The sequence below is a fragment of the Seriola dumerili genome, unplaced genomic scaffold (genome assembly GCF_002260705.1).
Source record: "Seriola dumerili isolate Sdu_G_001 unplaced genomic scaffold, Sdu_1.0 BDQW01000309.1, whole genome shotgun sequence".
In the NCBI taxonomy this organism is placed as follows: Eukaryota; Metazoa; Chordata; class Actinopteri; order Carangiformes; family Carangidae; genus Seriola; species Seriola dumerili.
The window spans coordinates 1609002-1633173 of NW_019174564.1; the positions used below are offsets into that span (position 1 = coordinate 1609002).

Below are 24172 nucleotides of genomic sequence, written 5' to 3' on the forward strand. Positions count from 1 at the left end.
TATTTCAACAATGGTAAGGGGAAAAAACAACAGCAAAAAAAGGTCTGACAACTGACCTAATCTTTAAACATTAAAAATGGGTAGAGTGGATTTTAAAAACATGGAATAAAAATGTGTTTTGCCAAAATAGAAAAGTGGAGCCAAAGGGGGGCTTCAAGTGATTGAAATGCTTGAAGCACTACAAGAATTTTGGCTATGGAGCAAGGAAAAATAAATAAAAAAATGATTCAATCACATGAGGGGAGAGAAAAAAAAAATAAAAAAATGGCCTTCAAAAAATTCTTCCACCTTTTTGTAATTCCCACTGTCCAGAACTTGTCCTTTTGCCAAGTTCCCAAAAAAAGTGAGTTACATAAAAACGCTGCTGTACAAAAACACTGCAGAGAATATTTCAAAGTTTCAAAATTGACAGTTGGGACTGGAAGTTGGAGGCCAGCAGTTGAAAATGCCATACCATGTGTTGAAATTGAGCAGCTTTGGGGTAAAAAAAAAAAAAAAAAAGAAAAAAAAAAAAAAAAAGAAAAAAAAAAGAAAAAAGCCAAAAAAGGTGCTTTCGCAAAGTGAGTCACAGTTTTTTGGGTAAAAAATGTATAGTCCAAAATGGCTAAACGTATCAAGTGGCGACAGTCATATTAGAAGCAGGCAGAGAAGGGTAGAAAAGAAGAGGGAATTGTAGATATAGGCGAGGTTGTTAGTATTTGTTGGGGTAGGTTAAGAGGGGTAGACTGGATTTGCAGCTGGGGCTTTGTTTTAGCGAACACATACCATCCTCCTCTGTGCGGACGAGCTCTGGCAGACTTTCTGGTCCTGCTCCGACATCTGTGTGAGCAATGACCGTCACGCGGTACTCTGTCCATTTTTCCAAGTTTTCCAAAAGGTACTGGGAGATTTCTGGAGGGATGCTGGAGATTTGCTGAGTAGTGGTATCCTCCCCTTCAGTCGCAGCGTATTGGATGGTGTATTGTGTTATGATTCCATTTTGTAATTCCACTGGGGGTGGCCGCCAACTTACCAGGATGCTGGTGGAGCTGGGGCTATGACACTTGACTTCCTGAGGTGGGCCCGAGGGTTCTGGTAGGTTGGTTGGATTTTGGAGCAGGTGCAGGTTTTGTTTTGTGTGTTTTTTTTTTGGTTTTGGTTTGGTCAGGCCATTCATTGAGTTGGATATTTGTTTTAAAGAAGTTGCAGTTTTTGTTTTGATCAGGGTGATGATGGTAGAATTGACCAAACAAGGGAAAAAAAAGAAGAGGAAAACAAAATGACACAAAATAAGGAAAAATCACAAGGACTCATGGATAAATGGAATACTTTAAATCAATGAAACATCACAAATAAAGACGAAACAAAAGGCAAAGACTAACACAAAAGTGTATACACTGATGATGAATGGAAGGTGTTGACTGGAAAAAGGACAGCTTTACCATATGTAACCTACCTTTGTCATGAAAAAACAATAACAAAGGGAAACAAAAATCATATATCCTAATATATTATTTCTTTAGTTTTAAATGAAAACCGAAACAGATTTCAAAGTACTTAGAAATGCAGTAATAACTAAGACAAATTTGGCAAGCAGTTACCATCAATCCAAAAACATAAAGGTTGATGTTTGAACTAGTTTAAAATAGAAAAATGTTGTTTTTGTCACCAACCTTTCCGAAGCCTGTTGGTTTGTGGTAAAAGCCTGATTGTACAACAGAGAACTTCCCAAGGAGACATGACTGATTTATTAGATTCTGATAACATTGGCATGCACTTTTTAATTAAGTTCATCATTTACCTCAAAGGCAGAGTTTTGAAATTCAGAGCTTTTATACCCACCTGGTCTCTGCCCTCGTCTCTTAGACACCTCAGATTTATGTTTTGATGTGCAAAGTCGGTATTTATCTGACAGGTAATCAAAACGAGTGAAAACAAACTTCACCGGATTCAGTTAAACTTTGTAATAAATGACACAATCTCATTTGTCTATTTCAAATTTTTACATAAATCTGAGGTCTTTTGGGTGGAAATGTCCCTAACTACAAAGACAATACTTGCTTTGAGCTTTCTATGATATTGTTACTCCACAACTTTCTTGATTCTAATTTGAATTGAGTGTGAACATCACATCAGTGTCCATTCTTTAAAGAAATGGGAACGTCCCTTTGACGTCCAGAGATGTGGTTTTTTGGCAGTGTAGCTACATAGAAAGCTCAGCCTCAAAAATTTTCTATTCTTATTTTTGGCCAACATGCAATGTCAAGAGACAAGGCTTCCTAAAGGCCAAACATGCCATTTCCCTCATAAAAAAAACTGTTGGGTAATGCAGATGTGGGCATTCACATAAATAATTCAAGGCTTTGGCACTCATTTAAGGCAAGACTGTTTTTGCACAACAAAGGTGGGGAGGGCTACTTTTTATAACCTTGTCTCCTGACTTCACAGGAAAGCCTGGGTACACTGTCCATGCAACCTTTTCAAAATGAATTCTGCATGGTCAGGTAGACTTCATAACACTTATTTACTATTTCAAATATTTACACCTCTGCTATTTTCAAATGCATCAACCCCTTTAATGAAAAACCTTATTCTATCTATGTTCAGGACTGTCCTGACATTTTTGTCACTTTTTGGATTTTGCAGCGCACGTAAAATTTGGAATGCATTTGAAAATGTTTTCCTTCCCAAACATTGTGAACTCTGTCAGATAAGGAAGAAGACCTACGTGTCTGTGGAGTTTCTGCAGAGATCTCATTGGTGTAAGCTCCAACTCCATGTTTGCTACGAGCAGCCAGCCGGAAAGTATAAGTAGTGAAGGGCTTCAAGTCCTTCAGTAGGTATGTTGTTGTCGGCTCAAAACTGATACGTTTCTGTGAAAAAAAGTTTCGTATTGTCAGTTTTTCCATGAAAACAGGGAGTTCCAGATAATAAAAGTGATGAATATAAACATGCTGCCCTTTCATATATAAAAAAGGAGAGAAAGAAATTGAGGGTACGGAGGATCTCATTCAACTGCCAGAACTGAGACGAGATGTTAGTGCATATCATTAGAATGAGTGACAATATTTAGAAGACTTTAATATGACAAGTTACATGGTTAACTGTATTTTACAGACACTTCCTTTAAGGTTAGTGTCTGACCAAGTCAGGGAGTTTAAAAAAGAATAATAGTTTTAATCCTTTATATCACAAATTCCTCATCTTGATTGTTATAACACCAAAAAGATAGATTGGCAGCCATATTGCCGCATGCATTGCAGTGCAATGCATTATTTGCCTTATATGTTGTCATAGTGTAAAAACTAACAAATGTATCATATCTAATATAGTGTTCATATTGTATAACTATAAATCAGATTGCTTATGATGAATGATTGTTCATATATATTTACACAAACTGTGTAGATATGATAGGTAAACATTTAGCATCAAGTTAATGCATACACATTACAAAATTGTTGACAATAGAACAACTTGGATGATCTGTTAAGCAAGCAAGAAAAACAGTCTCATAATTGTATAACACTACATTAAAACCAATAACAGTAATATAATGCACAATAAGTCAGACAATCATTACCTCCTCCTTGTCGTCCCTCTTCCTATACATAAGTTCATATCCTGTGATTTGGTTTTCCTGTCCCGTCTGTGCCGGGGCGATCCATGAAAGTAAAATGCTTGTTTCTGATTTGGCTTCTCCCTTGAAGTCGGTTGGTTGGGAGGGAACTGGAATTAAACCGTAGAGATAAATTAATTTCTCCACACATCTTGCACTGTTCATTATAATTACAGTCATGCACTTTGTGGTAAGAGTTATTGCCACAAGATCCAGATCAAGTTGTATTTCAGAAGACACAGTCGTTTCAGCCTCATTAGCACAGTGCAGACACACAGTACACAGTTACTTCATGCTGAAAAAATATCTGACTTTTTCATAAGAACTAAATAACAAGACTTTTGAATTTCTTGTTCTTAGTTAACTATTCTCATAAACTATTTTCACTCTTGAGGAAGCCAGTTGAAGTGTTTGTTGACAGCCTGGAGATGTTTGTGTGTTTACAGCTCTGGTTCTCAATTGTAACCCCCTAATGAGAATCCATGACTAAAAAATTGAGCTGAAAAATTGTTTGTGACTCTCCCAGTTAAACTTTGAATTTGTTCAGTTTGTATTTTATATATTTTTTGTATTGTTAGTTTGGTTCTTGTCTGACAAAAACAAACCATTCTCACCTCCTGTCTTAGCGATGATTTGAAGGTCTGGAGAAAGGGGTCCATCACCAACTGAGGTGTAGGCCAGAACCTTAATGTAGTAGGTCTTATTGGGGATCAGGCCCTGGATGGTTACGAAGTTCGACCCCCGCACAATCTGCTTTTCCCAGAGGTTGACGTGCTGGCTGGAATCCATGGTGTAGTAGACTCGGTAGCCCATGATCTGCCCGTTAGCCTCCTCTGGCTCATCCCAGTGGATAACAGCTGTGGTGGTGCTCAGCATGTGACCTCTGACCTGCCTTGGTGCCGTGCTGGGTGCCTGCTCAGCTGTTTTGGCCTCGATGCTCTCGCTGGGTGGCCCTCGCCCGATGTTGTTGACAGCCACCACCCGGAACTCGTAGTCCGAGTATGGGCTGAGACCCCCCACGCTGTACCGAGTGGTGGCTACACCATCGATCTCCTTGTACGAGTCCTCCGAGTACTTGGACTTGTGTTGGATTATGTAGTAGGACACTGGCTCAGGATTGCCAGAGTCCCAAGTCAATGTTATGCTGGTGGCTGTGCGCTCTGTCACCACAGGAATACCAGGAGCCTTGGGCAACGCTGTGATGATAATTATTACATAAATATTAATAAAAATGCAAATTATACTGCAAACATTACAAAGTTATACCTCTGTAGAGTAATTTATGTTATAGTCCATAGAGACTTTATTTTAATTTGTTGATGGTTGAATAATATTGATGACATTCATTTACCAGCCCACTGCACTCGATACTGATGATATACCGTGTATCTGGAGTCATAAGAGACTCGTACAATGTGTTCTTTCTATTAGTCAGGTGGATAGTCTTACTAATATTTCACTTTCTTAGTTTACATTTGTAAAAAAATAAATTAAAAAAAAGGTTTAATATTGAGTAATTTGTGAGATTAAAGCTGTGCATACCCCATGTTCAGCAGCTGGGAATGCTGGTGTCGTTAATCTCAGATTTCCCAGTGTTTATCACTTAAATAATTTAACAGGTAAATTTATTGCTTTAATTCCCCACGCCACGGCACATGGCAAAAGATATCAGGGCAATAGATTGTCTTTATATGCCATCTGAAGTGCGCTTGTGGGAGAGCTTGCTGCCAGACTGCTATATTGTGACTAATATCTGTATGTTATGTCTAGGAAAAACAACAGTGTGTGTGTGTGTGTCTGTCCCTTGTGTGCATGTGAACACGGCGACACCAGTCTGGGATATCTTTCTGGTACGCCGCAGTGTAGATATGATTACACCCAGATAAGTACCATGCCTACAGAGGACACCAAACAATACTCACTACGTTTCACACCCCCCTCACACCCCCTCGTCCCCACCTCTCGCTAACAGAAATGGTGAGCTTGTGGCTCTGTAGCTCTCTGGCTGAGAGATAAGCACTTCACTATATTCTCAATCTGGCATCTAATGCACTGAGGCTGGTGCCAGGGCTTGTCTAAAGCTTCAAGGAATCCTCTACAGATGACTTATCGTAGCAGTGAGGTAAATAACTTTCTTTAAAGCACTGCCAGTATTCTCTGCTTGGATAGTTTACCCCTAACATATACCAGCTGCAAACTGCAGTATATATTTTTAACTCCTTGCAGAATTAACATACATATTAAGAAAACTGCTGCAGGTGAACTCCTAATATGAAGTGCTCCTCCTGGCTTCTATATCTATTACAGAAGCATGACATTTCAGTCTTTAATTATGAATAAGAAGAATAAGAAGCAGCCCTACCTTTGACTGTTATCTGTGCCACAGCCTCTATCACCCCCAGGGTTGACATGGCCACACAGGTGTAGTTGGCTGACTGCCGGACGTCTGTAAGCTCCAAGACGTTTCGTCCAATAGGCATGTCGTCCTCGGGTGTGAGGTCTTCAGCACCCAGCATCCACTTGACATATGGCATGGGAGAACCCACTGCCACACATGTGATATTGACACTGCCGCCTGGCATGATCTCATTGTCTGTAGGTGGAATGGAGAATCGTGGTGGCACCCGACGCACTGAAAAAGACATGACATAGTGTGAAAAACAAGCAGAAAATGGAACAACTGAATACCAACTGAAATATTCTGAATTCTCTGTTGCCAAAAGAAAAGAAATTGATCATTTTACATTTATGCTTATAAAATAAGAATATTAACAAAATGTTAAAGGTTTAATAGTAGCATAAAAATTAAGTGTTTCTAGATAGATAATTTATGATCATTTGATGGAGGTTAAGAAAACACATTTTTAACACATTTGATCCAAGACTTAGATATTTCGATGGCAAATGGGTTAACACCAACACGAGCACCATGCACAAAATACTGTGTCACCATAGGTACAGATATACAGAACTGCACAAAGTGCTGGAGAGTCGACAGCACTCCACAGTTGTATGCAAAGAAACAACTTTTAGGCTGCGTACTTCCAGCTGATGTGAGATAATGTGCCGCATCACATTCTCACATCACACAAACATAGATAATATTATTGAGAAGTCGCACACGCAACAAAGGGGTGTTTTTCTGTGATTCTCAGGCTTGGTTCAAAGTAGAAACTAGGGCTGTCAAATGTTATGCATTCACACTTTGAATCAACTGTAGAGGAAAAAAAAACACACACATTAAACATGTTTCCCTGTCCTGCCTTTTGGTTCTATGCCTATTATAGAGCAATACTCCTGAAGTACTTTGTAGCCTATGTGCGGTCATGCAAGATTACATGCCTGCTATTTTTTGTGCCGGCCTACCTTTAATGTAAACAATGGCATGAAAATGGATAAGAAAGGTACACTTTTATAAGTGGCTTTAGACTTTAGAACTTTGTCAGATAGCTCAGAGGATAACAGTAAAATTGTAGACTTTCTTTATGCTTCAATGATGAATGAGAGGTCTTTAGTTTATCACAAAAGGACCAATTATTCTGGCACTTAAAGCATTAACTTGTCTCGCCATGCTACATTCATTCTATGATTGCACAAATCAATCCATGCCTGTGAATGAATCCAAATCAAGAACATTAAATGATGCTAATTCAAATTATTTCAGCAGGACTGCAGGCTTTTAAATGCAGTTTAAGAAAAAGCGCTGAAAGAGGTCTTTCAGATTGAGATTTCTGAAATTCAATTTACCTTTACCAAGGAACAAGTGTCACATGTCAAGAATTTCTAAGAATTTCTACCAACGTCATGTGTCTTATAGGAAGGAGGAGATAAGATGCTCATCTGCTGCTAATCTGATAAAAGCTTTTCGAGACTCAAAGTAATTTAATGATTTATGTACAGTACACATACAGTAATCATTTCGCACACAAGAAAAAAAGATCCGGAGCAATCTGGAGCAATTACTGAAATGATACACTTGATCCTTACTGCTGAGTCTTAGTTAAACCAAGATTTTTGTTATGTAATATTACTTGTGATTAAGAGCTTTTGCTGATGTTTTTCATTAAGCTTCAAAATATAATCACTGGATTCAAACTGCATATCATTTGACAGCTCTAGTAGATACACATTCCAAAAAAAAAAAAAATTCTGATAAACAAAAAATACAAGGCAAAAAATTTCAAAGAAAGTGTTACACTTTTGAGTGAACTTAAATTTAAAACATCCATAATGCACATGGACGGCTTCAATGCCTTTTAGAGGAGAGCAAGAGTCCGTCATGCATACGAGAACAATATGTGACTTTGCGAGGCGACCATGTAAGGGAGTCAGGGGGGAAGAGGGCTGCAGGGGCAAAATAAATAGTAATAGGGTCAGGAGGAAGATGTTTTTTTGCATAGTTTAAACGAAACTCTTCGTCGAAAGGCTTAGTCTTAGTGTTACATAGCTGTAAATGTGGCTAAGACAAGCTAAAGGTCCTAGGAGAACTGAAAACTCTGAGAGAAGAAGGCAACAACATCCTAGGATAAAAGGTAGACGAATAGACAGAAAAAGAAAAATCAAGAAAATACATTATGTCTCTTCAGGTTTTACTGATTGTTTGGTATACAAAATATTTATGGACAGTTAATGTGGATAAGTGAGGGGCTTAGACATAAGGGAAAAAAACAAGGACTTTGATGTTCTAAAACATCTCAGGATTGAAAGTCAGTGTTACTGCTCATAGTATTTGAAATAGATTACTTTTAACTTGGGCTAGATTACTTGTTAAATTCTCTAATGAACCTTGAAGAAAACAGTTAAGTAATATGTCACTTTTAAAAGTCTAGCTACTTGTATCTGTTGCCTGTTAATTGACCCTGTTTTGTAAACAGTCATGTGACTCTAAACTAGTTATTTGTGCAGGTATTTGCTACATTCGACTGCAATATTGGGACGTGCTTCCTGCTGCCTGCTACTTATTCACAAAGCCCATTCTGTTGAGCAGACTGCAGCTCTCCAGAGAGGAAATCTAGGGGAACTGCTTGCATTATTAAATACAACGTTTCTCTCACTTAATATTTAATTAATAACCAATTGGATCACGCTCCCCACAGACATAATATTATCCCGCTCATTTCAATATCATTACATTTGTCAAGTCGCATGGATAACGCTCTAAATGCATCATTCTTTCATGACTTCCTGCAATGTAAGATCCTCGTCAGAGGAAGTACATAATCTCTGAGGGCAAGGTTGTTTTTATAGCTTGGTGCTTGACTTTAGTGCCAATTACAACAAAGGATGGATTATGCTTTAAGATATTTATTCGATTGGAGTGAGAGCTAATTTGAGCAGAAAATTTGAGTGTAGTGATGCTTAAATAGCTTTATGGAGAGGTAGATTCAGCAGGCTTATGAAGCAGCTCTGCGGCTATGCAGAACAGCAGTTGTAACAGATGCCCATAGAAATCAAGTACATTGTTCTGGTGGGTTTTGTGGGCAACATTACTATTATTTTATTTCTTAAAAAATCTATTATTTTATTACTCTTTTTTTCATTTTCTTATCCCATTGACTTGTTGTGTTGTTAATCATCAGAGAAACCAAGCAGGAACACTGACAGGGTAAGGGCTGGGGAAAGGGGACGAACTAGCTCAAGCATTAACAGGTGACCATGCAAATAGACTCTCAGACAGATGCAAATATTGTCCCTGCCACCCCACCTCAAAGATGCAAACATGCACCACCTGTTGGACAGTCAAGCATTCTGACAAGGACCAGGGGCATTCTTAATGGGAACATGAACATTGAATGTGCGACAAAGATAGAAATGATATCAGTAGAATAAAAAAAAAAAAAGAAAAGAAAAAATATATAAAGGCCACGATAATACATCTGTATTTTAACTTGAATGTTTGTAAGAGGCTTTTTTTTAATGGAAAACAAGTGAACTTATTTCTGTTTTGTGTTGTGCTCAAAAAGTAAAAACACACCAACCTTCTCGCAGCTCTGAGGGATGTAGGGAATTTGATGCAGAACAAAATGAAATAAGGAAAGGAGAAAAACAAGGGAAACACAGAGAGTAAAAAGGCCATGTTGTAGGTGTTCAGAAGCTACTTAAACAATTCGAAGGACCTTATGTCTCTAAAGAGCAGGGAGCCCCATGTATCTCCTTGGCACCCAGGTTACAAAGCAAAAGTCTGACCTGTCAGAGCTCAAACATTTTGAAGAAAGAATATTTACTTTTAACATAAATTCTGCCCAAGCCATGTGGTTAGCTTATGATCATAATTAAAATGGATGTATTTTACTTTTGTATACATTATGTATAATGTTATTGGGGAACTGGATGATAACTGATTATAGTAAAAGCTAACCACAGGACTGAAGAGCATTGCAAAATTTATATGAAATTTTTTTTAAAAATTATATGAAAATTTTATATTGGCTACACATATGCATTTATAGAGAATTTATTTAAGATAATACTGAAAGAGTGACAAATCAAATGAAGCCTGGACTGATATATGCAAGAAAAAGTGAGCAGCAGCATTAACAACAGTTGCACCAATGCACCAAATATTTAGAATTTAAAAGAATGAAAGATCAAGACCTCTGTGAAAAGAAAAGATTACTAAAAGAAAGCCACTGCTCCACTTTACCTATATTATATTCTGTTTACTAAAATCATAAAGCCATACATTTCTAATACTGTGTAGGAACAAAAAACTGAGACAAGCTAATTTTAGAATAATGAAATTCCCTCTGTAGTAAAATTATTTTATACCAATTTTAACTCTTGAGTTTTTATTTTAATTTTATTGTCAGTAACAAAGGTAGTCAGATTAAAGGTGTCCTTCCAATGTTGATCAATAGGGAGGAACAAAGGCCAGAGAGGATCTGTTCACTGCTGGGGAAAGAGTTGGGACTGATGGAGGAGGGCTCTCCAACCCTTTACCACCTCCGACAGTTGGGTTTGAAAGGCAATTAGTAGATAAACACAGCAAGCATTGTAGTCATTGGTGTTAGACTCAGGATAATCAACAGAAAGGACGAGAAACACATAACAGAGCAGATACTGTAGGTTCAAAACAGTGCAGGTAAGTCAAGTGCAAAAAAGAGAACAAAAAAAAATCAAAAGCAAAGCATACTTACAATTGCCTCACAGGCTACAGCCCCTGCAGACTTATTGGCTCTTTTAAAGTTTTCTCATGAATTTTAAAGAGAAGGTTAATATTATGTTTGATAGAATCATGCCAGTGTTGTTGACACTTTTTTCCTACCTCTGACATATAGATTTGCTGGGGCAGAGTAGCGGGTTCCATCGTTGTTGGTTGCCACACATTCATACTTGCCCTGGTCAGACTCTTCGCTCTGCTCTATCTGGAGGGCTCCTGGTTGGGAATAGCAAATGGGGGTAGCAGAATATGTTTGGTTAAAATAATGTTGTTCACATCACGTTCACAAGCAAAAATAAAAAGAAAAGAACTTGTTTGACCTCAAGGACGCCAACATCAGCCCCCTTCATTTCTAGTTTTGCTTTGTCCTTTAAAGCTTCAGTAGTTGGGCAGTTTGAGAAAAGTCGTAATTACACAATATCCAATAAATTGCATGAATGCAATACTACATTCTTGTATCTGTTAATATAAACTGTATTTTAAAGTTTATCCCCCATCATTATCACAGCCTGATCCATTGGCTGAGGTAAAATGGAGACTGTGATATCCTACTATGGGTGAGGGATCGTTTCAAATGGTAAGCATGCAAGACACTGCAATACAAATATGTTGTTCCTCTTAACAGGCCTAAAGTAACAACAAGGGAAAAGAAAATAATACATTGTCAACCAAATCCAAAAGAAAAGAAAAACACCTAAGTTATATTCTATCTATAGTACATTTACCTTGTTGTTGACTTCTTTAGTGAAAAAGGCTGATTATGTTTAAGGCTACAGGGTCTAAAAAGACACTCATCATAGTGCCAATATCAAAAAAATGTCATAATTTCACTTTGAAGAATAGGGGCAAGCCCTTCAATATACAACATGTCACTGGACTGGTCAATATGGGGATGGGTGATACCGCTTCAGGGAAACATGGATCAAACAAAAGAGGTTTACAGTATAAGAAAGCAGCATAACAAGGGAGGACAATTGAAAGAAAGAAATTTAGGTATGAATTTTAGCATATTCAATCACAGATCAAGTGTAATATTCGCCTAGCAGAATAATTTTGGACTTCATCTAGGTGAAGTTACTTTCAAAAAAATGCAGCGCATACAAAAAATTGAAAAATGCTGCTCATATATTTGGAAAAATTTTAATTGAAGTATTATGTAAGGCAAAACCAACATATAACCCTCTGTAACAAAAGTTTGACATGCAAATCTTAGCAAGAAATGTATGTCGGCACAACTTACAACCTTCTGACAACCCTTAGCTGAAAAATAAAATGCAATTGTATTAGAAGACAAAATTCAAAATATCAGCCTGAGCCGACAAGAAAGTAACCAACCACTGCTTTAGCTTGTGAAAGCTACAAAAGACACCCATAAAAATCCACCAATGGGATCAGCAGTGTGGTGTCACATGACCCAGGGAAAAATGGCTTTAAGCATCAACAATTCTCCAGCTCCATGTCACACGGCAAAAATGAGCCAATCAGGTCCTCGCCAGACTCTACTGTTTGCCTTCCCCAAACCCTGAAGAAAAAAAGTCAAAAAGTAAAATATTCTCCAAACCCAAGAAAAGTAAGAAAAATAGGTGAAAGAGAAAAAAAGCACCGTAGAAACTTTATCAAAAAAGTGGTTGTTTGGGCTTTTTTGTAGAGGTACAGGAGAGGAAAGCAAATAGAAGAAATGGAAAAAAAATAGTTTGCAAAGATAGGAAGAATTCTTTGGGAGAAAAAAGCAGAGTAGAGGCAATGTTGTCTTCAGCATGCCTGCGTGATTCCACAGCATCTGTGCATATTTTTAGTGCTGAACAAGAACAGCTAAGGGGGAAAAATGCTTGGTTGTTTTAGTTGGACAAAAAGAGGGACACATGATTCGCTATGGCCAAAAAGAAAACAAAAATGAACGGAAAAATATAGTTTAAAAAATAATTGTCATTGGATATGCTTATTTGAGCCAGGGCAAGCATATCACAACTGAGCTAAACAGGCTCTTGAAACCAGAATACAAAGGAGTAAATAAAGCATAGACAAAAAAGATGGAATACAAATTTAGTCAACGAAACAGGACAAATAAGAAGGAAGGTCCATATGAACATAATGGGATTTGGTCTTGGTAAACAGGACAAAAATGGAGGTGATTCAAGTGAATGGATGGGTTGACAGCAAGAATGAATTTGTATTATTTTCATTCTGTGAACGTCAGTTCAGCACTCTTACCTCTTATTGGTGTACCACCTGGGTGGATAATATGAATGCAAATAAGATTAGAAAGAAGAAGCATTAGTACGAGTAGATAGAGGCTGGGGGCTTTGGAAGAAGAATCAAATTAGATTTAACAGGGTACGTAAATAAAGGTACTAGAGGAAAGAGAAAGGAGAGAGAAAGAGAATAAGAACTTTTCTGTACTCTACTGGCAAAGAAAGACAGGATTCATCATAGAAAAATCAATAGGTCAGAGAGAAGAACTTGTACATTGATGTACCACGGGGAAGTGCCATTTTGGAAGTGGCTTCTGAAGACCATCTACTGGAGGGAAAGACTTTGAGGACTTTGTGTATGATATTAAGAGCAGACTTGAGATCTCTTTGCTTGACCTGAGCTGGTCACCTCCCTAAAGTTCTTGAAACCTCAAACCTATGGTGCTGGTGTTAAAATTAAATAAGTGAGTAAGTGGTGAGTCAGTGAGTGAGTAACAATCATGTGAGGACAGGTAATTACCCAGGTCAGTTGGCTATATGACAATGCTTAGCTAAGGTTTTGTGATTATATCTCTGGATAAAGGTGATACTGTAGCTGACAGTGGTGGGACACTTGAACAACGTGGGGTGTGAGGGAAGAGTGTGTGTGCCTCAAGTAGTAGCCCTGAAACTAAACTATCTGTTAGTAAAATGCATGCCATGCATTTTAATAGTTGTTGGAAACATGGAAATTAGTGGGGGGTGATGTGTGCTTTAGAGCTAAGCACTTACCAAAGGATTCTGTAGATTTAAAAATATAGAGAGAAGAAAGACAGCATAAGAATATGATTATATTAAGTAGTATATTAAGTAAGTTTAGTTAACATGGTTTTGTTAATGCTATATCAACTCTAGGTGAATCAAAGTCGCACATTAGAAATAAGGGTTAATTCTACACAGTTCTGTTGAAAACAAGTCAGCAAGGAAGTAAGGTTAACAAGACCATTTAACAAAGGACAGCTGTGAAATCTGTGAAGACAGGTGGTCAAACATACAAGACTTAAACTTTACAAGTAGTTGTGCTAATGTGTTGCCATTAGCTGGCACATAAAGCTGAAAAGCTATGATTTATGTAACAATTTTAGAAAATAGAATAATCTCTTTGTATTGAGATATTGAAATCAAACTTGGGATATTCGGGTGAATGGATATATTAGGGTATGTCACAGGCAAATAAAAACAAAGATGGTATCTACACATTAAAGCAGGGGCTGTAAGTTCAAAGAATCAAGGGATAAGGGAAAAGCCTTATGAAGTTTTACGCACTACTGTGGCTGATTATTCTCCAGAATTAAATTCTTCTTTAACCTGAAGAAAGCTCTTATACAAAGCAAATATTTGTTCAAAGGAGTTTTAAAGATCCCTCTTTTGAAAGTAAAATTTCAACAAATGCACACGTTGATGATTAATTTACTTTTCTGCATGTCACCTATTTTAAAATCATGTGCACTCCTTTGCAGATTCTGAATGAAGCCAAATGTTGAATATTAATTGTTAAAAAAACATAATAAATGAAGAGAATGGATCCAAAAAAATACTGCACCAATGCAGTGGAAAAGAAATCAACACAAAACAGCAAAAGAAGTCATTGTAAAAAGTCACAGCAGTGGGCAATGAGGGCAGAAGTTAGGGCGGAAGCCAGCAAACACAGAGGGGAAACAATCCCAACAGCCCATGACAACACTGGAAGACAAAGGGAGACGCACATACAGACAACACACACCGGGGCGTACAGAGCGTAGAGGACAGGAAATAGTAGAAACAATGCCATTACCTACAAAATTAAAAGCCAAATGAGAAGTTAAATTATGGGAGGAAGAAGAAGATGAAAGAACAGAGGAGACAACAGGGAGAGCAGATCAGATAGAGGAAAACAAGAAAGAAGACTCCCTTTTGTAATTAAGTTTTCAGCAGAGGAAACCTACCTGATCTGAGCTGTTTAATGCGTCCATTGTTGTTGGTGGTGTTGACAGGGAGGAAGTCTTTAAACCAGGAGATGTCTGGGTCTGGGTTGCCACTGGCGGCACAGAGCATGGTGGCAGTGCGTGTTCGCTCCACCACTTTCAATTGTGGGCCCATGTCTATGGTGGGGAAACCAGGGGGCAGTTGGTCCTCTGGAAATAGATGAGACATTGTAGCAGAGTTAAGACTGTGCAAGATAGTGTTCCTCCTCATACCCTTTGTTAGTGAGGAGGGAGAGCCAATGGAACTTGTAGTCATAAGACTGCAGAATAACAGAATGAGTGAAAGCTAAAGCAAACAGGAGAGAGACAATACAATTTTGGCCATATGTAGAGGTAAGTGTGTAAGAGCAAAGAGAAATTAGAGTAGCAGAATAGGAGTTTTTTTGTTACACTATTAACTCTGTCAATAAAGCAACCATTATTTCCAAAGTCATTTTCATTTAAAAATTGTTTTCCCTACCCGCATTTGGTGTTGACAAGGACAAAATAAACAAAAAGTGAAAATGGACAAAAACATTACAAGAGACGTGTTAAGTATCTTTAAGTAAAAGGAATGATTAAAGGAAAAGTTTGATATACAGTGGCTTCAGAAAGTATGAAGACCCCTTCACTTTTTACACACTTTAATAGGTTTTAGATTTAATCGTAAATCAATTTACACTTGATGACTCTTATGGACAAAATGAAAATGTGTTTTTAGAAATTTTAGAAAATGTATGAAAAATCAAATCATTTACAGAAGTCTTGAGATCCTTAATTCATTACTTTGTAGAAAGCCCTTTGGCAGCAATTATAGCTTTGAGTCTTCTTGGTAAATCTCCACAAGCTTTGCACACCTGGATTTGGGAAGTTTATCCCATTCTTTCTGGCAGATCCTCTCAACCTCCATCACACTGGATGGGAAGCGTTGTGAGGTCTCTCCACAGATGTTCTTTGGGGTTTAAGTCTGGGCTTTGGATAGGCCACTCAAGGACAGACAGGGACTTGTTCTGAAGCTACTCCAGTGTTGTCTTGGCTAAATGCTATGGGTCATTATTGTGCTGAAAGGTGAACCATCAAACAGTCTTGGGTTGTGTGCATTCTGGAGCAGGTTTTATTCAAGGACTTCTCTATATATGTAAGTGTAAGTGCTGCTGAGAAGCACCCCCATAGCATGATGTTGCCACCACCATGCTTCACCATATAGGGATGTTATTAGCCAGTTGATGAGCAGTGTCTGGTGTCTGCAGTTCTGCCCAAATGGTTCAGTTTTTCAGACCAAAGTATCTTTTTCCTCATGCGCTCTTAGTCCTTTAAATTCCATTTGGCAAACTCCAAGTGAGCTGTCATATGTATTTTACTCAAAGTGGCTTCTGCCTAGACACCCTACCACAAAAGCCTTATTGATGGAGCGCTGCGGAGATGGTCGTCCTTCATGGATGGTTGGCAGGTTCTCCCATCTCTGCAGAGGCTATCTATTAGAGTGACCTCCCTAACCAAGGCCATTTGCTTCAAGGCCTGGCCAAGGCCCTTGACCCTTGCTCAGTTTGGCCAGACAATTGACTCTAGGAATAGTCCTGGTTGTTCCAAACTTATTCCATTTCATTATTATTGAGGCCACTGTGCTCCTGGGAACACTCAAAGCTTTAGAAATGGTTTTATACCCTTACTTTGATCCTTGTCACAATTTTATTGTGGTGGACTACAGAGAGTTCATTGGATTTCATGGCTTTGTTTTTGTCCTGACAATGCACTGTGAATTGTGGGTCCAATTCACACTGCAGGTGTGTACCTTTCAATTCAAGTTTCCAGTCAATTCAATTTGCCACAGGTGGACTCGAATCAAGTTCTAGACACATCTCAGAGATAGTTAAAGCAAACATGTTGCACCTGACTACAATTTGGAGCGCCATAGCAAAGGGTCTAAATAGTTTTGTAAATGAGAGTTCTCATTTTTTTTCTTCATTGTTTTTCTTTATTTTTAATGTGAAGGAGTCTAAATACTTTGGAGCCACTGCATGTTTATTTGATTTCTTTCACAACGAAACAGCTACTCTCATGTCTGTCCATTAATTATGAATGAACCTGGTTATCTTAACTTAGCATAAAGACTGGAAGCCAGTATGGATTTAACAAACAAGATATAACAGGAGCTTCAGGGGTGCTGGTAGGCTAGCTGCCCTGGTCTATTTCATGTCTTTATGCTAAGCTAAACAAATTGTTTCCTGGTGTTAGCTTCATATTTTACAGACAGATATGAGAACCGTCGCCTATTGATCTTCCTATCTAACTTTCGATAAGAAAGCAAATAAGCTTATTTTCCAAAATGTCAAACTCTGCCTTTAATTATAGAAAGGAAGGAACAGTAGCTACACTGGCTACACATGTATTCAAGAGAGGTGGAGCTTTGATGTTCTTTGATGGTGGCAGGTGGCAGGTGGCTTTGCTGTGTTGTATAAGCTGTCTTGTTCCTGCCTGTGTCTCAACTTACTGACTGAACAAGGGCGGGTTTCATCTTGCTGCCGTTTGAGATGTGAAAGAAGATAACTTACACTGCTCTTTGCTCCAAACATGTTCTTTTAGCAAAACAAAGAAAATCAAAGCCTAGAGCAGCTTTGTCTGAAGCTCACCGCTCTGAACAGGAAGTATTTTTGGCTTGCAGTAAATGATGATCTTTGAGAGGGTGCAGAGTGGAGTATTCCGTACACCATATAAACCCCATATGCAAAATGTCTGCCTCTGTGCAATGCTAGCTAAGTGTTAATCTCCAAAACAAGACCTGCTTATTCTGAATGCCAATGAGGTTTATGTGCACCTTTAAGTTTTCCTTCCCCTGCTGTGATATGGCTAATTAGTGTCTTCCGTTGCTCTTGTAAACGGCACCTTTTTGGAAACACTTTCTTCATTAAATTTTCATGAGGAGACATCAGTCTGGAAACAGCTTTGAGATGCCATAGCCTGCACACAGCCAAACGACAATCATGGCCTCATTCCAACAACGCTTTTGGGTATCTGGCATGAGAAACCACCTCAATGGATAAATCTTCTCCGAAATAGACGGTATTACAAATGAGTGACTTCAGACTGAACTGCAAAACTTTCCAATGCAACTCTGTGTCCCTGTCTGAACTAAAATGTTTTGACAGTGATGGAAGTGCATTGTTTGTGGCATGTTTTAAAACAGCCAATCATCCAGAAACATTATCTTAAGCTTTCACAAATTGGCTCAATGAATTCCAATCCTCATTTTCTGGGCAGGTGTGTGCTGTTAGTTATATCATCTTGGCCCATGCATCCTTGTACACTTCATCACTGTAAGTCCTTGAAATTGCGTGCAATATATTATGTATGCTATAGTTATTCCTTTTAGTGGCCATTAAGGTAATGAGAGATGCTCTCCCTTTACTCTTGCTTAAAGTTTGTTGGTCCCTGGCACTATGTTTGCCTGTTGTAAAATTGATGCGCTGCTCATTAAAACAATAACTACTTAGTGATTTGACCTCAGTCAGACAGTGGCCATATTTAGTTAACGTCTTAGTTAAAGTAGGAGAGTTAAGCTGGAGGACAGAATTGATTCTCAGATAAAACATTTAGAAGTTACACAAATGTCTCTTTTGTTTTCTTGTAAACTTATTCTCACCACTGTCTAAACCGTAGTTACATGGTTCAGAATACAGTCTATTCTTTTAATTTTGGATGTTGATGTAATAGGCTTCAAGAAATGGTAGGTATGCACTTTAAAAAGGAAAATCTGATTATAGTCTGAAAAAAGTGCAAATGAACACTCAAAAGTGTATTGTATTCATCATTCACATGAACATGAATTGCCATTTTTGTGTTTTTTAAATCAACACACATTTGAAGAGTGCTCAGATATTCACACATACAGTATGTGACACATTTTTAAATGTAGTGACAAAGTACATTTCACAAAGGAAACACACTATATGAAGAATATTGCACGAATAACAACAAAAGAAGGAGAAAAAGGGTTGATTGTAACCACTTATCTATTATAAAAGCGCCACATTAACAACTATCAAGAAATGAGGGAACATTCTAATGTGAGGAACTTCACTTTCAAAGGTGCTCATTCAAATGGAGAAAGACAGGGAGGAGGAGAAAGGAATTAATTGTACAAGGTAGCTCCTGTCCAAGCTCCCTTCAGCCTGTTCAAGGTCGAACAGACAATTAGTCGATTCTACAGTGAGTCAAAAGTATACCTGATCAAACACAATAGCCAGAAGCAAGCCGAGGACCGTGGATGTGTGTTGAATATAGTAATTGGATGTGACAATCCATGCAAACTAAAAAGCAACTCCTGTGAAATTGCAATGTATTGTAAAACAAAGTGCTCAATAGATCATAATTTAGCTCTTTTAAGTCAGAATTGTTCTCATCCTGCAATATGAAATGTCCCTGTTTATTCAGCTCTTAGAGGGTGCAGGACAATATTCATTTTGAATTGTAAATGTTGAAGCCTTGGTCAACATGATAGCTTTTCAAAATAAGAATCCAGTATAATGTTAGGGCAGTAATACCATAGTATTTATGTCTCATTTACATAAACTACAGTATGATTCACAAAAATTTTGAATAACATAAAAATGAGGATGGGTCAAGTGTACAAAGGGCGCTTTAACCAAACCCATCTTCCCACTCCAGTAGAATGTGTGTGTTACATGATACTAGTCCGTAATTCCAGTGCAGGCAGCTGATACAACTCCAGGCAGTGCATTTAAAATTAATGATCTGTTACAAAGGTTTCTGGCCTTTTCAATGCATTCTTGCTTAGCCCAGAAATGTAATTTATAGCTGCTTACAGATGGAGCACTCATGCTCATCTAGAATGGCCACAAAGTCATGACATCAACTATGAGGTATCTAAAAACTTTTCTCTCATACAATTTGAGATTAAGATACAAAAAGAGAATAATTCTCAAGATTCTTGCAACTCTCAGCTAAAACCTCATTTGCCTCAGAAACTGAATTACCATTGTGATAATAAATTGAGGAGCGGAATTTAACACATTTGCTAGCTTGTGCCATGATTAACAGCTCATGTCAACAGAGCTGCTGCAGCATTTTCCTCACAAGAGACCAAAATTAAATCAGATTAATCACCATTTAATTTGAGCCACAACATATTTGTTGCACGTTTTTGGAGAAGTTGGGTTATTGGCAAACTATAAACTGTAGAGAATGAAATAATTAATCAACCAAGCGACCGAGCAGCTACAGGTTTTTCCTATGTGCTATGTTTGCAATTCCGCAAATAGTCATGAGCTTGTTTTGTTACTTGTGGTTACATAAATTATCAGCAAGGAGGTAATTCATTTTTCTGAGCTGAATTCTAACAGGACTGGAAATTGGAAAAGTTGTTTTAGGGTTAATATGCTATATGTATCAGGTTTCCCACAGGTCCTTGATATCCTTGAGAGTTTGTGAATTTGATACAAAAATAGGCCTTGAAAGATTTTTTATACATTTTTTGATATAAATAGACATGGGTCATTGAAATTGAATTGACTTAAATTTACATGTTTTCTCTTCAACTCGTAAACAAGTCTCTGTCTTTATCATTCAACGTATACAATACTATGTTGTTTGTCTGTGCTGTGTTAGAGAAGGCAAGAGACCACAGTAGGCTGCCATCACTGTAACACAGCACAACTGGAAGTGTTATCTGTGACTTTCTGTATAACATGCTAGTTCTCATTATAAAATTATTTGTGTTGTAACAGTAGGTAACCTTGAGCTGTGTCTCTAACTATGCCCAGTTGGATCTCTAAATTTGAAGGAATTAGGCCTTGAAAGTCCTTAAAATGTCCTTGAAATTTGACGTTTAAGATGGTGTGGGAACCCTGGTTGTATGCAAAGCTACCCTGTACAATATCTGAAAGTCAAAGCTGAAAGGTGAAATTAAAATAAAAAAGAGGGTTTTACAGATTTCCCCCACTTCCTTCCCTTACCTCGCTGAGAACTGCAATCTCAAGGACAGTCTAAGACAAGGGCAGTTTCTGCTTTACAGACCCATACTGTATATTCAACAATGGATCTACACACTAAATGAGATGGAAGGGAGAGAAATGCTGAAGTCACCTTCTAGAGAAGTGCTGAGCACTGGTGCTTGATATAAAAAGACTCCCAATGACAATTTGCACACATTAGCCACTACCAGGCTATCAGGCTGTATGAGTATGTGGTGCCAAGTATGGGAGGGGTATAAAAAGGACATTGGCTCAAAAAGTACCCGAGTTAGCAGATTTTTGCTGGAGACATAAGGCCACTGGATGTAAACTCAACCCATTAGCAGATTATATCTATTGATCATTCATACAAAATATGAGCAAGAGTGAAATCACATTTGCGGTGTATGACAGTGGCCAATTCACTTTCTAAAATGTTACTTAAATGCACCATAAATTCAGCACAATTTGTCGTCCTGCTGCAGTCACTGCCAGTATACACACACACACTCACACCCTCTGTTCAAAGTGAATTTCTCACCTGCTGCGGTGTAATGATTTGGGCAACAAACTCAAGTGATGTCCTCCTTGTTTAGGCTCTAATTAAATAAGCCTAATTGAGTCTCAACAGATAAAGGTACCATTCAGTTGTGAACAGTTAGTGTTTACATTTTTGCTCAGTTAGTGCTGCAGCTAGGCACTTGTGTGTATGAAGTAAGAGATGATGTTTACAAGGTATTACATTACTAATGCAGTTACATCTATGGAGTGGAATTCATTAGAGACAGGGGAGCCAGACAGTAAACTTTAGGCCAGGGTGTTTGCTCGAGTTTGACATATGCTCAAATAAAGACAGCTGTGTGATACTGGCTCCCGACATCCAAATTAAAAGCCTGTTTGTTTCTCCTGCATAGCACCTACACATGGTCAACAGAATCATAAGCACGCCTTTTCTCTCACTCTTTTGTTTGTTGACTGATAAACTGTACACACAGCACTGGTTTTCTCCAAAGCAATTTTTTGCGGTGAGATGTTGTTTCCAGATATTGACACTCTGTTAACACTGTTTGTACTTAAGCTAACAGCTTTACAGCTTTAAGTAGAGTGGGTTTGACAGTTTATACATACAATATGTGTTGATATTTGCAAAATGGGCTGTTGGGATGTAAAAGTGCAATAAAATATTCTAAAAGTAATTCGGAAGTTAACGCAAAAGAAATGCAATGGTCAGGAAATTAAGTGTAACTCTCATTCTTGAGTCTCATTGATTAGGTGAGCTTTAGATGCTGTTTTGTCACTGAAATCCCATTTGGCTCCTACATTATTCAGTAACTACAAAATAATTTGAGAGGAAAATGAGCATTTGTTGCACTGGACTTTCCAAGTGAAGCCATAAAAACATAAACCTTTCCGGTCACATTCTGGCTTAAATTCTGTGGTTGCTGCACAAGGATTGGATTTGGTCTGACCCTTTTCTTCCCAAGCGGAACAAGGCTTTTCACCCTGCGGTTGAGGTTATTCTTTTGGGAAAATCCCTGCAGGCCATAATAAGATATATTTGTTGGACGTATTTGAGTGGATACAATCTCTTCAAAGAGGCTGTCACAGGTCACTTGTGGTGGCAGCGTAGTGGAGAAAAGTGTGTGTCAAGACGTATTGTTGTTTGAGAATCCCTCTCCAGACAAAGATGCTGGATTATGGAAGTGTGGGAATTTGGGGCAGATGTCTTCAAGTATGACACTCTTAGAATTTACACTCCTTTTTCTTCTGCCTTAAAGATTATTTTTGCACAGTTTAGGAATAAATCTGATTCTCACCACTCCTCCCCAGATAAGATTTCAGCCAGTACAAAATAAAAAAACAAAAAAAAAACAAGCCACAAAACATTACCCATGGAGTGTGACAGCATGTGCTTATTTTTCTCCGCAGCCTGAGCCAAAGCCATTTTTTCCCACCACACCATAGCATATAATTCGAAGTTGAGGGACACTGATTAAAGCTCTTTCCACGCTCAAAAATCCAGCATAAGTGAGAAAGAAGATAGGGGAATTTAGCAGGGTTAGGGTGCTAATCATGTTAATCATACAGCACTCTTACTGCTCACAAGGACATCATTTGGAATTGACTTGTTTCATGGCTTGCTAACGCATTAGCTGGCCTAGACTGAATTAGGACTTAGCGTTTGATAAAGTAGTAAGAGGTGATTAATAAGGAAAAGATTTCAATGGCTACTATATAAGGTGAAAGATGAAAGACTTGAAGGGGTAAGGTATACTGTACACATTTACATGACTGCAAACCTGAATTTGGGGTTATAATGAGTCCATCGTTTGTGCAGGGTTGGTGTCAAGTGTCCTCATGAACATTTGATCTTCGTGGCAAAACCTTTTCTTCTCCTTTTTTCAAAATGAGTTTGTTGATTTGGAGCACATTAGCGCGGAAAACATCGTCCGGTGTAATTTGTTTACAGTTCTCTAAAAATTTGCTGCAAGCCTAGTTAATACATCCGTTCAGAGACGACCTGAATCCACTTCAACAAAATGTTCTGTTCGGCTCCTGTTCAACTGACGTATTCATTTTTTTTTTCCTTTGGCATGGGAGAGGGAACTGTTAATTATGCTTTTGTTTTCACACAAACAAAATTACTCAACCAAACGTAAGAGCTCTTGATTAACAAAGGCAGGCAGTAATTCCATTTTGTGCCAATTCTATGACGGCATCTGCTCTATTTTTCTCTTTCCCCCTCTCTAATGTTTCACCACTTTCACCCACATCATTGTTGATTTCCTTGCTCTACTTACAAGGTACACCTTACAATGTGGTAAAAAGGTGTACTTTTACAATCTAGCACCTCGTGATTGACGGGTTTTAAATCTGAGCCCACCCTTTGCTTTATCAGCTACCTGCAGCTTGGTTAAACTATCTAAAACTTGGACACAGACTGAGTTTCTTTACACAACACTCCATCCATCATTCTGCCCATAAACTTTAGCAGAGGTGAAACTTGTCCCCACATTAATTTTTGACCATGGGACTAGGACATTGTTATATTTTGTCTAGCTTGTATTTTTCAAACTTTTATTTATATTGACTTAATTTACTGTTAAATTACTATTTTAGTAAGATGGTTATATTCTTTTTAGTCTTAGTTTCCACTTATGATATTGCCTCCCACAGAAGCTACATAGACCCAGACCTGGATTAGTTGCTAGGCTCTTCTTTTTTTTTTTTTTATAAGCACCACTGCACACATGCCTGGACATTGTTGTTAG

The 24172-nt window shown here is 38.1% G+C and overlaps 1 protein-coding gene across 21 annotated transcripts in view; it reads right to left on the reverse strand.

The window, feature by feature from the left end:
- The window catches only part of ptprd (protein tyrosine phosphatase, receptor type D), a 132497-nt gene that overhangs the window by 35716 nt on the left and 72609 nt on the right, over nucleotides 1-24172 (reverse strand). For 8 of the 21 annotated variants that reach the window (XM_022758769.1, XM_022758773.1, XM_022758768.1 and 5 more), the window contains exons 5-14: nucleotides 14914-15102; nucleotides 13721-13729; nucleotides 12969-12986; nucleotides 10863-10973; nucleotides 9577-9588; nucleotides 5961-6230; nucleotides 4213-4794; nucleotides 3563-3708; nucleotides 2708-2852; nucleotides 766-1071 (exon numbers count right to left, since the gene is read on the reverse strand). In XM_022758769.1, the coding sequence (XP_022614490.1) occupies nucleotides 766-1071; nucleotides 2708-2852; nucleotides 3563-3708; nucleotides 4213-4794; nucleotides 5961-6230; nucleotides 9577-9588; nucleotides 10863-10973; nucleotides 12969-12986; nucleotides 13721-13729; nucleotides 14914-15102 (1788 nt within the window). The remainder of the gene's footprint in view (nucleotides 1-765; nucleotides 1072-2707; nucleotides 2853-3562; nucleotides 3709-4212; nucleotides 4795-5960; nucleotides 6231-9576; nucleotides 9589-10862; nucleotides 10974-12968; nucleotides 12987-13720; nucleotides 13730-14913; nucleotides 15103-24172) is intronic. The other 13 variants (XM_022758788.1, XM_022758787.1, XM_022758775.1 and 10 more) reach the window with 7 other exon arrangements.